Source organism: Salminus brasiliensis, chromosome 24, assembly GCF_030463535.1.
Source record: "Salminus brasiliensis chromosome 24, fSalBra1.hap2, whole genome shotgun sequence".
In the NCBI taxonomy this organism is placed as follows: domain Eukaryota; kingdom Metazoa; phylum Chordata; class Actinopteri; order Characiformes; family Bryconidae; genus Salminus; species Salminus brasiliensis.
Window position 1 is genome coordinate 27918620 of NC_132901.1, and position 17510 is coordinate 27936129.

The 17510-nt window shown below is 37.0% G+C and overlaps 1 protein-coding gene and 1 long non-coding RNA gene across 3 annotated transcripts; both read left to right on the forward strand.

Annotated features, from left to right (window-relative positions):
• The first annotated feature begins 1646 nt into the window (after nt 1-1646).
• Nucleotides 1647-8812, forward strand: LOC140546395 (NACHT, LRR and PYD domains-containing protein 3-like). Its single transcript, XM_072669611.1, has 11 exons — nt 1647-1736; nt 2959-3076; nt 3349-3507; nt 3594-3629; nt 3793-5611; nt 6299-6472; nt 6639-6812; nt 6931-7101; nt 7380-7553; nt 7767-7813; nt 8084-8812. Exons 2-11 carry the CDS (start codon nt 2968-2970, stop codon nt 8620-8622), a joined length of 3402 nt encoding a protein of 1133 aa, XP_072525712.1. The 5' UTR covers nt 1647-1736; nt 2959-2967; the 3' UTR covers nt 8623-8812.
• Nucleotides 8813-10619: 1807 nt separating this feature from the next.
• LOC140546419 (uncharacterized) lies at nt 10620-12666 on the forward strand. Of its 2 annotated transcripts, XR_011978341.1 has the most exons (4): nt 10620-11333; nt 11422-11484; nt 11915-11998; nt 12375-12666. It is a non-coding gene; the product is annotated as an uncharacterized lncRNA (long non-coding RNA). The 2 variants fall into 2 exon arrangements; XR_011978340.1 differs by having other exon boundaries at nt 10629-11484.
• Nucleotides 12667-17510: the final 4844 nt, after the last annotated feature.

Genomic DNA, 17510 nt, shown 5'->3' on the forward strand with positions numbered 1-17510 from the left:
GATGCATTCATGGGTATCATTCTCCTATGAGAAAAATGCAGGTTTAGAGCTCTATTTAAAATGCCCACTGCACTGTTTTATCCAGGCATGGTAAGCATTTGATAACCACTCCTAGATAAATCATTGCAGTGGCCATTTTAAATAGAGCTCTAAACCTGCATTTTTCTGCTGGACAAGTATAAATTGCATGCTAGGCTGCTCCAGGCTGGTCGGCACTTCTACTTAATCAAGTCAATGTACTACAGAGTACAACCTTAACTTTCAAATGCAAGTAAAACTTTTATTAAATATTTTTATTTAAACTGCCTTTGATTGATTGCCATATTCCTCCAAAATTGCATGTATTTGACCAAATGCACATCTTGAGAAGGTCTTCTTTAACTTCTGCTAATTTGTAGTGATTATTAATAAATTTAAATAGTGTTTAAATTGTAGTGATGGCTTTATTAATTGTCGTTTGCAATCTACTTGCACTCTGATTTGCAAATTGTCCAAGGCTTATTATTATCCAGCTAATTAAATTGTTACACCTGTTTTAGAGCAAACAGTCATATAAAATCTTTTGAAATCATTTCTAATGAGATTCAAGACATGTATTGTCATATGCACATCAAATAGACAGCTACACTGTACTTTTATTATTATTAAGACGATGGTGTTTAAACCCTTTAATAAATACTTTTGGTACTGTTGTCCTACACAGAATTTTGTGTAGTGAGACCTGTTGGGCCAGTCAGACAGGTTGCATGACCACTTCTGTTTGGATGAAACTGGATAGTGATTTGCTGTGTTCCAGCACACATTTACACACTGGTTGCTGTGACATTCCTCTGTTATCTTGATGTATTTGAGCTATAAAACAAAGGACAGCTGATGATTTTTTAGCAGAACACCAGGGTCCAGCTTGACCTTGAAAATTTGTCCATCTTGGCCCCAAAATTGTTTAGTCTGTAATCCTCAATTTCACCTCTAAGGTTAGACTGAACACAGTTTAAAGCCATCTGATTTACACACTAATTGACCTCAGGATAATAACTACACATTGTGTTATTAATCTTTATTCTTTTTTATTTTATTAAACAAATAAATTGACTTCATTAACCAGCAAGCAGCTGAATGTCTGACTGGTTTCAGTAAATTTACATTTAATGCATTTAGCAGACAGTTTTATCCAGAGCGACTTACAAAAGTGCTTTGCTCAAATATCCTTAGCTAGTTTGAGGCTAGAATCCAAAGGAGACCACAAGCTAGATGCTGCCAAATACAAGAGTCCATGTGGATACCAAGATACACAATACTCTACATACTCTACTGTGTTCAATCGTAAGCCTAAATGACTGTAAGATAAGAGCTGATTAGCATTTAATACCTTTACATGAGGAGCCTCAATTTACATAAACCCAATAAATCACACAATGATCCTTTAAATGTTTTGCATGCATCACCACCATTCTTTAAAAGAGCAACTACATTTAATGTAAGAAAATGTAGGTAAAACATTTTATACACTTATCACTACTACATCTTGTTTGACTTCTACTTTCATTATGACCGTCTGCTGGCTTTTCTTAGACATGCTGATAAAATCTACACCACGGATGTAACTGTCTTAAAAACGAAAGTACTTTTTGTCACAGCTTTACGGAAATGTTGCACTAATACTTACAGGGCTTTAAACCACTGCTAATGTTCTGTTTTACTGCTACAATGATTACTACCATAGTCCACATTTAACGGTGAGTAACTTTCAGACTAAAAACAGCATGATTTTAATACACTCTGTTTTTTTTTTGAGATTCTTTACTGAAACCAGTAAAGAACAACAAATTGTTGATGTTGATGAACTTGTATATGCTCATGTGATGTACTATGACAAAAAGGGAGACAGAGAATATTTTATGTCTGAACGATTGCTGGTTCGAATCCCAGGTCTTACTGCCTGCCACTAGCAACCGAGAGTCAGAGGGAGCACAATTGGCCTTGCTCTCTCTGGATGAATAGATGGCTCACTCTTTCCCCACATCACTTCAGTGTGATGCTGCCCGAAATGGGTGTATGATGGCTGATGCATCAGAGCTGGGTACCCGGCGCATTGCCCGGTGACGTTGCACTGACAGTAGTTCAAGAAGAGGCAGTAGCTGGTTGTGCATGCGTCAGTCCTCACTTTGCCAGTATTTCGAAATTTACATGTGATGTGAGAATACTAAAGTGTGGGTTGGGTAATTGGCTATCCAAAATTTGAGAAGGAAAATTGGGTAACCATTTACTAAATAATACAAAAATCCAAAAGATACCACAAGCTAGATGCTGCCATGGGGATACCAAGATACAAAATACGTACTACACTGTGCCTGAATGTCAAACAAATCAAGGAAGACATGAGTTTAATCATGAGCCTAAATGACTGAATGTAAAGATAAATGACTAAATGAATGTAAGATAAGAGCTGATTAGCATTTATTAGCTTTACATGAGGAGCCTCAATTTACATAAAAGCAATGAATCACATAATGCATATTTAAACAGGTGTATGATGAGGTGGGTACCAATTCACAAAATAATAAAAAAAATCCCTCACAGGAAATAGTCAAGACTCTTTGGGCCAACAGAATATCCCAAAGGAAAACAAGACAGGCATATACATCTGAGAAACAAAGTGGTGGTAGTATCCCCACCAACATCTCTGCCATACTCACTACTGCTCCCATGTAAATGAAGTCTATTTATGTTTACATTTATATGTATGTTGCTCTTACAAACTGTCTTATGCCATATGAAGGAAGTATGCACACTTTGGCCTTTTTCTTTTTGCCTAATAGTGTCTGTTTCCTTCAGGATCAGTAAAAAATGCTTCTAAGGTTAAAACTGAACTTCACCTGAAGGTTTTATAGACCAGTGCAACATGTTTCCCCATCTCTTGCTTGCTTAATGATGTCCTTGATTTATCTCCTTCCTCAGTGTCTGAAAATGGAGTCCTTTATTGAACTGTTGTTGGCTGCTGTTCTGGTGGTTCTTTCATTCTGGTTGTGGAGAACGAGGGCCCTAACTCAGCCCTCAGACAGTCAGCTTAGTACAGGTAAGCAGAATCTGATTATATTTGTTTGTTATGTGGTCTGTTGCTTATTTCAGTGCCTATAAACGATCAGAAATCAATGTTATTATTTAATTAAATACCACACGGTAGAAAGTAGTTTGTCCATTCCACCTAAAGTACTTGATGTGGAAATGAACTATTCTTCCATTCTTCACAAATCTGGAGGGGGGTCCCTTGCTGTAAACCTTTAATGTTAATATTTCTAGAAGCAAAAATGAAAAATGCTAAAAAATACACATATGGTTCTGTTTCAGTGCAGAGAGATCCAGTTCAGAGCCCTGCATCTCCTTCTCCTGGATGCTCTGTTGCTGTGAATGCTGAGAATGGCAGTACTGTAACTGCTCCTGCAGTCAAAAGCAACACCTTCTATGGCCCATCTGTCTTCAACTTCAACACCACTGCTGCTGGCAGTTGTAAGCTATCATTAATGTCACAATGAACTGTTTATAATTACAATGAATTCAAATTAATTACATTTTTATCCTTTTATGTTAAACAGACTTTCGAGAAGCAGAAAGAGCAGAGAGAGACTCAGGTAAATTAGTGACCAGATTTTTAATAATCAAATGTTCATGCGGCAGTTTCATAAATATGATGCAGCATTAAGATTACGTCTTTAAGAATGTACACTATTCAAAGATCATTCCATGTAAAATATGTATACTGTTTATTTACATTTTTCTACTTTCTACTACCAGAAGCAACTGTTCTGAAAATCTTGAAGAGTCACAGAGCCCTCATGAAGAAGAAAATTGAGTGCATTTTTGAGGGTAAAAAAGATATCAAGAATAAGATTCATCTGAAGAAGGTTTACACTCAGCTCTTCATCCTAGAAGGAGAACTCGATGAAGTCAACAATGAACACGAGATCTTGAGGATTGATCATGCTTTCAGAATGCAGAAATCTCAGGATAATCCAATCAACACTAATGATATCTTTAACTTACCATGGAAAAACGAAGAGAACAAAGTTATGCTGACCAAAGGCATCGCTGGCATTGGGAAAACAGTCTCTGTTCAGAAGTTCATTCTTGATTGGGTAGAGGGAGAAGCGAACCAGGATATAGCTGGGGTATTTTTTCTTCCATTCCGAGAGATTAATTTAATTATTGATGGCGAGTACAGTCTTCATGAATTTCTCCTGGAATTCCATCCTGAACTAGAAGAACTGAAGGAAATGAAAATGTACGAAGATTGCAAGCTTGCCTTCATCTTCGATGGACTTGATGAAAGTCGACTCCCGCTGGATTTCAGCAGCAGCAACGTACGAAGTGTGAAAAAGAAAGTAACCGTGGATGCCCTGATCACAAATCTCATTAAAGGAGCGTTGATTCCTTCTGCACTGATCTGGATCACCTCCCGACCAGCAGCAGCCAATAAAGTCCCTTCAGAGTACGTGAGTCTGTTCACAGAAGTGCGAGGGTTCACTGATAAACAGAAGGAGGAATACTTCAAAAAGAGAATAACAGATGAGACTCAAGCCTCTAAAATCATCTCCCATATTAAGACTTCTCGAAGCCTTTACATCATGTGCCACATACCTGTCTTCTGCTGGATTACTGCTACTGTGCTTCAGGCAATGCTGCTGGAAAAGCTGGGTGAAGACATTCCCACCACACTGACGGAAATGTACATCCACTTTTTGCTCATACAGATGAATATGAAGAACCAGAAGTATGACCAAAAAGTAGAGAGAGACTTGAAGAAGCTCCTGGAATCAAACAGTGGGGTGATCCTAAAACTGGCAAAGCTGGCATTTGAACAATTGAAAAGGGAGAACATAATGTTCTATGAAGATGACCTGAGGGAGTGTGGTATTGATGTAAGTGGAGACTCCGAGTACACTGGGATGTGTGCAGAGATCTTTAAGCAGGAATCTGTACTTCATGAGAAAAAGGTCTACTGCTTTATACATTTGAGTGTTCAAGAATTTCTTGCTGCTCTCTATGTGTTCTACTGCTACCTGAAGAAGAACATGGACGAGCTGCAGTTTCTGCTTGATGGTCCACTTCCAGAAGGTTTTATATTTGTTAGGAATATACCAAAAAATGTTCCTTTGTATTTATTACTCAGCAAGACAGTTGATAAAGCTTTGCAGAGTCAGAGAGGATATTTGGACCTTTTTCTGCGCTTTCTGCTTGGCATCGCACTGGAGTCCAATCAGAAACTGCTTAAAGGCCTGCTGACCGAAACGGAGCATAGCGAAGACACTGTTAAAAAATCGATTAGATACATTACAAAATTACAAAGCAAGGAGATACCAGCTGAAGCATCCATCAACCTGCTGTTCTGTTTGCTCGAACTTAATGACCGTACCTTGTTCAAAGAAATCCAAGCATACCTCACCTCAGAAGAGAGTCCGGAAAGAGAACTGTCACCTACAAAATGTTCAGCTTTGGTCTACATACTCCAGATGTCAGAAGAGATACTGGAGGAATTCAACCCAAAGAAATACAGTACCTCAACAGTAGGCTGCAGGAGGCTGCTTCCAGCTGTGAGATGCTGCAGAAAAGCTCGGTGGGTGAAGTAACACACATTCAAATGAGGAAATGTCTTTAAATTTGAACATTTTAATGGTCAGTTTTCCAGTCATTTAGATACTGTGTTGCCTAGACTCACCAATTAGGACTTTAAATGGTAGACTCTAGTGTACTATATATTCAGGTCATGACAGGGGTCAGTGTGGTTGCAGATTTTTACCCAAACAAGCTGGAATACACCTGATTTTGTTCTTGTTTAATCAGTTTAATTTCAGGCCCCAAACACTTGAGGTGTTGAGGAGTACTTACTGTCCAGGCTCCCCCACATGCACATCCATGACTGTCTGTGCAATCACTGCTTAGCAACTGCTGCTATCCAACTTCAGTTCTTTAGCGATACACAGAAATGCTTCGAATTTAAAGCTTAAATGTGATTTACTTTTTTACGATTAAACATTATTAAAAAGTTTGTCAAATTAGAAGTTTGTAAAGTTTTTAACAAATCTGCTACCTTTTTTGAGAAATGCCTCTCAACCATGGTTAGAAAATCTCAGGCATTTTACCTGAAGTGTGGTTCTGATCGAAGAACCTACAGTAATGTTGGCCTTTTATGCGACCCCTAGGTTATGATATACTCACATAGTAACTTACTCCGTGAATGATTAAACTGATATTTTTTGTCACATTTAGTCAGATGTTTAAGTGCTGTGCTGTTATTTATCAGGTTTAGTAGCTGTGGACTTGGTGAACAGTGCTGTGAAATTGTGGCTTCAGCTCTACAACTACAAAACTGCCCCCTGCAAGAACTGGATCTCAGTAACAACTCGCAGATGGATGCTGGAGCAAAGCTATTTTCTGAAGGACTGATGAGCCCACAGTGTAGACTGGAGAAAATGAGGTCAGGATTTTCTTGTCTAGGTTCTTTTCCAGAGACTTAGAACAGAAGAGGTCTGTGTTGATGGAAGTTTGTCTCAATCTTATCACCTTCTTATAATATTTTAACTGACCATACATTTTATGCCATTTTCTTGCTCAAATGAACAAAGATGATTTTGTTTTTGAAGCTTGGCAAGTTGCCATTTCAGCAGTGAAAGCTGTCACTATATTGCACTGGCTATAAATTCTGCCTCCTTGCCCCTGAGAGAGCTGGACCTGAGCTATAACGACTGGCAAGATTCAGGAGTGAAGCTGCTCTCTGATGGCCTGAAATATGCAAACTGTACACTTGAGATATTAAGGTGACTCAGATTTCTAATTAACATTTCTGTTAAAAACAGTTCTTAAATTCATTTTAGTTCTTATCCAAATGCAATTAGTTTCCAAAAATGACAACGTTGCTTTAATGTTGCTGCACAGATTGGGCTGGTGTAACCTTTCTGAAGAGAGCTGCAGAACCCTGACTTCAGTATTGAGCTCCGGTTCTTCTCTGAGAGAGTTGGACCTGAGTGACAATGACCTCCAAAATGTAGGCGTCAAGTTCTTAAGTTCTGGACTTGCAAACCCAGACTGTGAATTGGAAGTACTGAGGTCAGCGATTACATAATATTCTAAAATTAAAAAATAAATATGCTACAATATATTAAAGATATAACTTATTAAGAATATTGCTTAAAGGATCATTAGAATCTTATTATGAGATGAGTATATAATTTTATTGCTACCAACCATACAAAAAACATTTATTAGTTCTATCAACTGAGGCAGTAGTTAGAGCTCATACATACTACTTACCCATAATACAGGAATGTTAAGTTTTCTTGTTCTGTAAATTTCTGCCTCAGGTAAGTTGATCATTTGTTTTTTAGATTGTCTGGGTGTTTAATCACAGAGGAAGGCTGTGCATCTCTGGCTTCAGCTCTGAGTTCAAACCCCAAATACCTCAGAGAGCTGGATCTGAGCTACAACCACCCAAATGACTCAGGAGTAAAAGTGCTCACTGATAGACTGGAAGATCCACAGTGCAAACTGGAGAAACTGAAGTAAGGTTTACAGTCTTTTGTCATTTTGGTTTTTTTAGGCATTAATTATAAATTATGTTGAATTGAGATGTCCAGAAACAAACAGTACTATTTGTAACATCACGAAGACATACCATTAGGATTCACGGGGGAACTGTGTAATATTCTCCAGGAGCTTCTATAATGCATGGTTATTCATGGTTGAGAACCTGGTGCGTGTTTTTTTTTCAACAGTGTGAGTGAAGGAGGACAAAATAGGATCAAATCTGGCCCAAGAAAATGTAGGTTTTTATATATACACATTCCTCTGTATAATTTATGTATTTCTGTATTTCTGATAATATTTAGGGAAGAACTGATTTCCCATATTTAATTCTGATTTTGATTTCTATACGGCCAAGCTGGCACATTTTTATTACCAGCTTTTTTAGCCCAAAGGTTACTCTGTGTGTTCATTCTTACATTCACAGAACTTTCTACTAGACAAAGTTATATAAATAATAATTATTCACCAGATATGTTAAATTGTTATTGTTTCCTTTGACTTTCAGATGCCTGTGAGCTCACATTAGACCATAACACGGCACACTGCAATCTGTATTTATCAGAACGAAATCGAAAAGCGACCCGTGTGGCAGAAATGCAGCCATATGGTTCAGATTCAGAAAGATTCCAACAAAGTGTTTATGTTCTATGCAAAGAAAGCCTGTCTGGGCGCTGTTACTGGGAGGCTCAACTGGGCAATGACTTGCCTGGCATGGCACTGACATATAAAGGAATTGATCGGAAAGGACGGGGTTATGACTCTATGTTTGGAAGTAATGGAAAGTCCTGGAAACTGGAATGCTACGGTAGTGAGTTTACTTACTTTGCAAACCACAATAATAATAGAACTGAGATTCCTGCCCCTTCCTATTATTCAGACAGAGTAGGAGTGTATCTGGACTGGCCAGCTGGAATTCTCTCGTTCTACAGCGTCTCAGAAACACATGCTCTGACCCACATTCACACTTTCTACTCCACATTCACTGAACCCCTGTATGTGGGATTTAGTCCTGGAACTGTTGGTTCTGAAATATCTTTGTGTTAAAGGCAAGAAAACATGCAAACAAAAAGCTATTTATCTTAGCTATCTATACTTATTCTCACTCTGATAATAATGTATATCTTCATGTAACCCAAATGCATGAGCAAATCTACCTCACAGTGGTAGAAAAGAAACTGACAATTGTTTTATTGTTATTGTTTTTTTTTTTTTTTTACATTTTTCACTTTTTAATAAATTATTGCAGTTGTCATCACAGTTATGTTTAATTTTTGCTTTACTGAGTTTTGTTTTTCAGATATATTGTGTTGTGAAATGTGTACAACTTCAGGAATTTAGACAAGGGGCAAACATTTCAGAATTGTAGGACTTTTCTGAATACACTGAGCCTAAAAGTCAGTGTCACTGAGTAAATAAAGTTTTTAGTAATTAGTAAATAGTATAGAGTTTTTATTAGTAATTAGTAAATAGCATCACATCAGTAACATTACATCAGTAAGAACTTTATTGAATACTGCCTTTTAACTCATCTTAACACTTTGCTCTGTGAATTTACCTCTTTTTATAGTTCAGTTCATCTCCAAGCTGTGCAAGCACTCAAATATTTGTGTAAGCTAAAGCTTAGAATTGTTTTTTTTTTTTTTTTTTTAAGTTTAGGTCCTGTGTTGTACTGATAAACCTGGTTGTCCATTTTGAGATTCTACAGAACCTAACTATAGAGATCTGTCTGTAGCCATGTCCTCTGCTTCGCCCATGCTGACCAAATTTGATTAAGCTGACACTTCCTAATTACAGTTGGTGACATGCCCCAGGTCTGATTTCCAGAGTCAATGGCACCATAGACCTCTCTCTAGTGAACAGGGTTTGTGTTTATATTTATTTATTTGAGTGTAAAAATAAGGAGTCAGGACTTGACCCCTAATATGCATTTGTGGAGACTCTTTAATGAGGGTGAATTATTTTATTAGTATTAGTATTATTTAAGCTCTTCTTCTCTTACCTGTCATTTATAAACATTTTAATTCTATAAACTACTGTCAACCAGTCTTTCACATTGCTGTTAAGTAACTATGCTACTCCTGGTGCAGAAATACAAGAAGCTTAGCTTTGTTTGATTGAATGACTGGAAATAAATTGCTGCCATATGTGTAGAGATGCTGATTTTAAGAAAAGAAATTGAGTATTTCCCAGAGCTCCTTCTGTGATGGTGCAAAACAAGGGCCAAAATGCTTATGTTCTGCTCATGCAAGTCTAAAGTTACTTATTTATCCAGGTTGTGTTGTCCAAATGTCAGCAAGTATAACTGTGCTACCTGATGACAGACCCTGCACATCAAAGCTGGAAATGAGAGACACTGTAAGTCTGCTTGTTTTACTTCATAGTTTTCACAATCAGCTTATGCAGAAAATAACATAGATTTTGGGAATGAAGATGCTGCAGCTCATCATCTTCCAGCACACTGATTTGTTCTCTGGATTTGTGAAAAATTGGACGAAGGAAAGACAATGAGAACACAGCTTAATCTGGTTATGTCCAGACTGAGGGTCACTAAGGATCAGCTTGAATTTCTGAAACAGGAGAATAAAGGGATAGTTGATCTTCAGTGATTTATGGGTTTGTAAAACTTACATGGCATATTTTATAATGTGGAAAGAGAACAACAGACCACCTGGGAGATTCATTTGACATGATTTTGATCTGCCAGTCAAAAGTAATCCAGGTTTGCAAAGTAAGGCATGTGAGGCCTCCTTCCTAATAGAGGGAGTGTGGTTTACTGGGCTGTTGTAGAATCCTGTAACATTGCAGTATTCATGGGGATAAAGTTCTGGTCCTCAAATTCTGCAATTGTAGAAACCATTCTGAAACTGAGTTAATATTTACATTTCTGATGGAGCCACAATATCCAAAAGTTTTTTTAAAAGACTGCTTTTATACTTTTGCTCAAGTACATTTGTGAGGTAAAGAAATTACTTTTACTTACTATATTCAATCATGTTCCTCTTGTTACATTTGTAAACAACTTTTTTACGAAGAATTTATGAATTCAATGCATTTCAATGCATCCCTTTTTTTAAACTCACACATCAAAATCATATTATGGGACTTAGTTTGACCAATCAAATGCAGCTATATACTAACAACAGTTACTGAGTCATAACACCATGGGCTTGGAGGGCGGAACCATTGATTTCAGTGCAGTAACGTGCAGGACTGCAATGGCACAAATAGCCAATGCTGTTGAAGAGGTTTACCCCTGGTGTCATATCAGAAAGTTATACTTTTTGTGGATCTCACATTTGTATTAACTTTATTTATTTTCTTACAATTGTGATTCATTAATATTTGTTGTTTAAAAAAATGGCAAGTTCACATTTATTTATTTTATTACAAATAGTTTGAAGTGTTATGGACATTTTTGATTTGGTGCTTGTATGTGATACTTAAATAAGACTGATATTGCAGTTCTATTTTGATTATTAAATGAGATTGAAGATGTAACGTTACTGAATACTTACTAATACTTACTTTAAATGACTAGTTTTACTTATACTTGAGTAAGTATTATTTAGTAACAGTGCCTTTTACTTGAATTCTGATTTTGGCTACTCTACCCACTTCTGGTGAGAACTGAATGAAGAGTTTCTCTTCAGCTGTGTGAGGCGCTCACTTCCTGTTGCGCATCTTGTGGTTCCTTGTTTGTTTCCGTTCAATTGAGAATGCTGAAGAGACATTTCCACATCGAAAGCAGCTTTATGGTGAGTAAGCCTGTTGTGGAGTGTCATTTAAACCATGAAAATGTTCATTTTGATTAATTAAGTAAGTGGATATTTTTTGAAAAATAAGGTTGACTGAACAAACGGCTGCAGCCATCAACTGTCCCATATTCAATGATTAGTAGCTTGAAAAGTAAGTATAATTACCATAATGTACAAAATGTAAAATATTACTATTAAATTTAAAAAAGGGCAAGCACATAGTTTGTCGAGAAAACATGACCTTGTGTGTTAAGGTTTCTGCTTTATTAATGTAAAAATGTGGAACTACTTTTAATCAGAGACTCACACAAGACATTCCACACAGTTTTTTATGCCATTGTACATTTTCAGTTGAAACAAAAATATCAAATATACAGAAATTAGTGAGAACAAATATCAGCAACAACAAATCTAACAATGAACAAATCTAAATGTCATGGATATCTCACACATCTCACAAAACCTCACATTTGCCAACACAGAATTTTCAGCCTGGTGTCGTTTAGCAAAAAGTGATTAAATAAGCTTGAAATTAGAAAAGACACGATTGTATTTCCTGATCTTACCATCTCTTTTCTCAGCGACTGATAATGGAGTCTGTTATTGAGCTGCTGTTGGCGTCTCTACTGATTTGACAGATGCAGAAAGATCACAGAAAGTCTCAGGTGAAAATATGAGCATTTTAACTATAATGTAAATTTATAAATAAATAGATGTATCTGTGTACAATGGGTTCCCATTGTTTAGAACTTTCAGGTTGCTAGGAAACTGTGAAAATGCTTTTGCCATGGCTTATGTGGCTAATGTGCAACATCTGCCACAACTGTTACAATTTAATGTATAACATTTTAAAACAATTTTATAATTGTTACCTTGCTTCTGCATCTGCAAGAAAAATAAGTTGTTCTTTTCCAGTATCAAAGTATAGTAAAACATAAATTACATTTCATGTCTGGTTTGGAAAATGGGGTAAATCAAGTCAAAAGAAGCAGAAGTCATTGTTTGCGTATATTGTCGTATAAACTCTCCTCTTTTTTGCAGATGCATGTGAGCTCTCATTAGACCCCAAAACAGCACACCTGTCTCTGTCCTTATCAGAAGGAAACCGAAAAGTAACTTGTGTGACAAAACTGCAGATATTTGATTCAGAATCAGAAAGATTCCAACGGTGTGTTTATGTCCTATGCAAAGAAAGCCTGTCTGGGCGCTGTTACTGGGAGGCTCAACTGAGTAACGACACGTCAAGCATGGCACTGACATATAAAGGAATTGAGCGGAATGGAAGGGGTGATGACAGTGTGTTTGGAAACAATAAAAAGTCCTGGGAACTCTACCGTAATGACTTCACTTACTTTGCATCCCATGATAACAGAAGAACTGAGATTTCTGCCCCTTCCTCTTCTATACTTCTACAATGTGTCTTTAGAAACACATGCACTGACCCACATATACACTTTCTACTCCACATTCACTGAACCTCTGTATGTGGGATTTTGTCCTGGAGATATTGACTCATCTTTGTGTTAAAAAGCAATCTATTGTTCTTGTTCTGCAAAACTTTAATTTGGATATTGCCATTGATGAGTTTTACAATAAAATATAATATACTTTATAGCAAACACATACATAATATTTACATGGCAACAATAATCAAATATATTTGCTTAACCCTCTGGAACCTTGTGTGAAACTGACCAAAAGATACTCAGAAACTCATCATCTGCCTCTCACCATTCATATACTATTTCATACATTGATTCCATCTGCATTAGTGAAGCCAAGACTCTGATAAACCCTTTGATAAACAATTTGTCCACATGATTAAAGGTATGTTTTCACAAGAAATATTAAGAATGACCGAAATCTGACTTCATTTTTTTAAGTTTTTCAGGTTTAGGGTCAGATTATCTCTTCACACAGTGTTCTAAGTCATATCTGTTCTGAAGGTTTTAATATAAAATATGTGGAAATTGGCTTATTTATAAGTGCCAGATTCAATTAGAACATTTGGGAAAAATGACATCAGAGTCATTTTAGACTCCAGTGGGTTAATTGATTATACGGTTATTTACAAACAACAAACTCGCCAACTGGTTCCTTGTCAGCAGTCCAGCATAGATCTCAAACTCCTAATGTGCAAGGAACTTAGTTGTCTGTCTCTGGACCCTCTGAATTATGATGCTTTTACCAATTTTCATAATTTTCTTTTCATAATGTTTTTCTTATAACCATCATCTTCACATTCTTCAGGAGTGACCTTGGGGCTAATTACTGCCACCTACATTACAGAATAATGGCCTGGTGTGAATGCAATTACGATTTCGTAATTCGTGAAAACTGAATGTAAGGACTAAATATTCAATTTTTTGTAGCTCTAAAATAAGAGTTTTAAATGCTGGGCTCAGTTACCCCAGTAAAGATAATCTGAACTGGTTGAGTGATACTGGTTTGAATGTTTAAGAACAATCAGCCTCATTCACCAATATGTTCCTAAAAGTGTTCCTAAATTTGTTCTTAAGAAACATCCTAACAGAAAGTCTAGGTCAGTTCTGCCTCATTGTGGACATACAGTATCTAAACAGGTTGTTGCTCTGGTAATTCATCATTTATAAGGTCACAACAGAATCAAGGAGGTGGTCTTGGATTTGGAGAAGGGGGTCATATGTATGTCCTGACTAAAGCCCAGGCATTATGAACCATTATGAAGCAAGTGGTTATCAACAAGCTGTATACCAACTGTCATTGATGTGCTACCTTAAATAAATAAACAAAAAAAAAATGCAAATAAATATATAGTTCTTTAATTATAACCGTGATAGAAATACACGTTCATTGTATAATATAAAAATACATTCATTATTACAATGCATTAATTGAGTATTATTTCTTAAGTTATTAATTAGTTCACATAGGTCCAAATTTATTAAACATTGAACTCTGTTCATGTATTATGTACATACTTATTTTCTACACAGGAAGTAACAGCATTACATCATGTCACATTTTATGACATTTGTTTAATCATTTACAAGCCTCTGCAAAAGTCAGTGAGCACACCTAATTTATTTACATCTACTGAGTTCAGGTTTTTCCTGATCTTCCTGCTTAGATAAGAGATGATCCCTCACCTTACACTTTCTTTATACCTTTAAAAGGTTCTTCACACATCTGATCAATGTTGTTTAAAGGACCATCTATTGAAATGCTCTTCAGCAAAACAAAAGTGGTTTTGTACTGCATTGCTCTAGAAAAGTGAAGGAATACAGTACTGTGGAAGTCAGAGACCACTTACTTTACATTCCAGTCATAACAACCATTCTTCATTTCTTAGGAAACGTTGCATCAGCATTGAACCAGGCCAGAGGGGCAATTTTTAAATAATACATTAGAATATAAATTCAAAATAAGGTTAATTGTTGTAGTTGTAACATAAATAAGTGTTTACTAAGGTTATTTACGCATTACTAAATCAAACCAGGTTCCTGCATGCAGACTAGCCTGTACAATGGAGCTAGCAGCTACTAAATATTTATACCTACCCCCGTTATGACAAAACTGACGGCAACCAAAATATGGCTCATTTCACTAGAATTACTTCTACCTTCAGGTGTTTAGAGACAGATAAATTTGTTGCATAGATTTCTAGGCTGGACTAACCTAATAACCAATCTAGCCACCTTCTACAAACTTGGAGCTCCAGTCAGCGTTAAACAGAGCTCTACCCCCAAGTTTGCAGTGGGAATTTCCTACTGGGTCAGTGCACAATGTTGTAGGGGACACAATGTAGTTTTTGTGTTGTTGTTTTTTTTTTTAGAATGTAAGAAATCTGTGCTGGACTGAGAGGTGATAAATTTGTCGTGTAAAAGTGCCCGTGTTAACCTTGGTCATAGAGTGTGCATTAGTAGTGCAACGAAATTTAGTAAAAGGATAGCCTGAACTAGTGTATATAGATAATACTATATTTATATACAAACCGGATTCCAAAAAAGTTGGGACGCTAAACAAATTGTGAATAAAAACTGAATGCAATGATGTGGAGATGGCAAATGTCAATATTTTATTTGTAATAGAACATAGATGACAGATCAAAAGTTTAATCTGAGTGAATGTAACATTTTAAAGGAGAAATATGTTGATTAAAAATTTCATGGCGTCAACAAATCCCCAAAAAGTTGGGACAAGTAGCAATAAGTGGCTGGAAAAAGGAAATTGAGCATATAACGAACAGCTGGAAGACCAATTAACACTAATTAGGTCAATTGACAACATGATTGTGTATAAAAAGAGCTTCTCAGTGTGTCAGTGTCTCTCTGAAGCCAAGGTGGTAAGAGGATCACCAATTCCACCATTGTTGCGCAGAAAGATAGTGCAGCAATACCAGAATGGTGTTACCCAGCATAAAATACCAGACTTTTAAGTTATCATCATCAACCGTGCTTAACATCATCAAAAGATTCAGAGAATCTGGAACAATCGCTGTGCGTAAGGGTCAAGGCCGTAAAACTCTACTGAATGCTCGTGATCTCCGGGCCCTTAAACGTCACTGCATCTCAAACAGGAATGCCACTGTCAAGGAAATAACAGAATGGGCTCAGGAATACTTCCAGAAATCACTGTCAGTGAACACAATTCACTGTGCCATCCGCCGTTGCCAGCTGAAACTCAACAGTGCAAAGAGGAAGCCATTTCTAAGCAAGCTCCACAAGCTCAGACGTTTGCACTGGGCCAGGAGTCTTTTAAAATGGAGTGTGGCAAAATGGAAGACTGTTCTGTGGTCAGATGAGTCACGATTTGAAGTTCTTTATGGAACACTGGGACGCCATTTCATCCGGACCAGAGAGGACAAGGATAACCCAAGTTGTTATCAACGCTCCGTTCAGAAGCCTGCATCACTGATGGTATGGGGTTGCATGAGTGCTTGTGGCATGGGCAGCTTGCATGTCTGGAGAGGCACCATTAATGCAGAGAACTATGTTCAGGTTCTAGAACAACATCTGCTCCCATCCAGACGTCATCTCTTTCAGGGAAGACCCTGCATATTTCAACAAGATAATGCCAGACCACATTCTGCAGCAATCACAACATCATGGCTACAAAGGAGAAGGATCCGGGTACTGAAATGGCCAGCCTGCAGTCCATTTGGCGCATCATAAAGAGGAAGGTGCGACAAAGAAGGCCCAAGACGACTGAACAGTTAGAGGCCTGTATTAGACAGTGGGAGAGCATTCCTATTTTTAAACTTGAGATCCCCAGACGTCTGTTGAGTGTTGTAAGAAGAAGGGGGGATGCCACACAGTGGTAAAAATGGCCTTGTCACAACTTTTTTGGGATTTGTTGACGCCATGAAATTTTGAATCAACATGTTTTTCCCTTAAAATGATACATTCTCTCAGTTTAAACTTTTGATCTGTGATTTGTGTTCTATTCTGAATAAAATATTAGATGTTGGCACTTCCACATCATTGCATTCAGTTTTTATTCACAATTTGTTTAGTGTCCCAACTTTTTTGGAATCCGGTTTGTAGTAAATATAAAAAAGGACTTAGTAAAGACTTTACACACAAAATTAAGAAGGAACATATGCAAAACCAGTGCAACCCGCTGTCAAATTATTAACCAAAAAGTCCAAAGTTTCTTTGATATCTTTGAAGATATCCGGCTATAAATGTCTCACCTTGAGAGAAGTCTGGTAAACAACAAGGATCTTTAGCTCACAGGTTAGAAATGAAGGAAGCTGTAGTTCTTCTTTTTCTGCTATACAGTTGGTTGACACCAGCTTATGGGAATGAGCAGATCTTTGGTAATGCCTCTGCAGTGGACAATCATCTTTGGCAAGAAGTGAAGGAATCATCTTGTCCACTAGACCTGTGTGCTTCTCTGCTGAGGGAAGAAGGAGTAATGAAGCAGAAGCTGCAGACGATGGAAATGCAGCTTCGTCTGATAATGTATAGACTAAAGGCCAGCGAGGATGAGATAGACGTTCTGAAAAGACAAAATGATGGTGAGTTTTGGATTGAATAACTAAGTCAGATTAGCTAGTGTATAATTGCAGATTAATTTAGTTTCATTAAATGAATCTAGAACTTTAGTTTTATAATCAGTATTATATTTTATAAATATAAAAACTCTCAAAGATGAAAGAACCTAAGTGGAGATCAACAGGGGAGAGAAATTGAA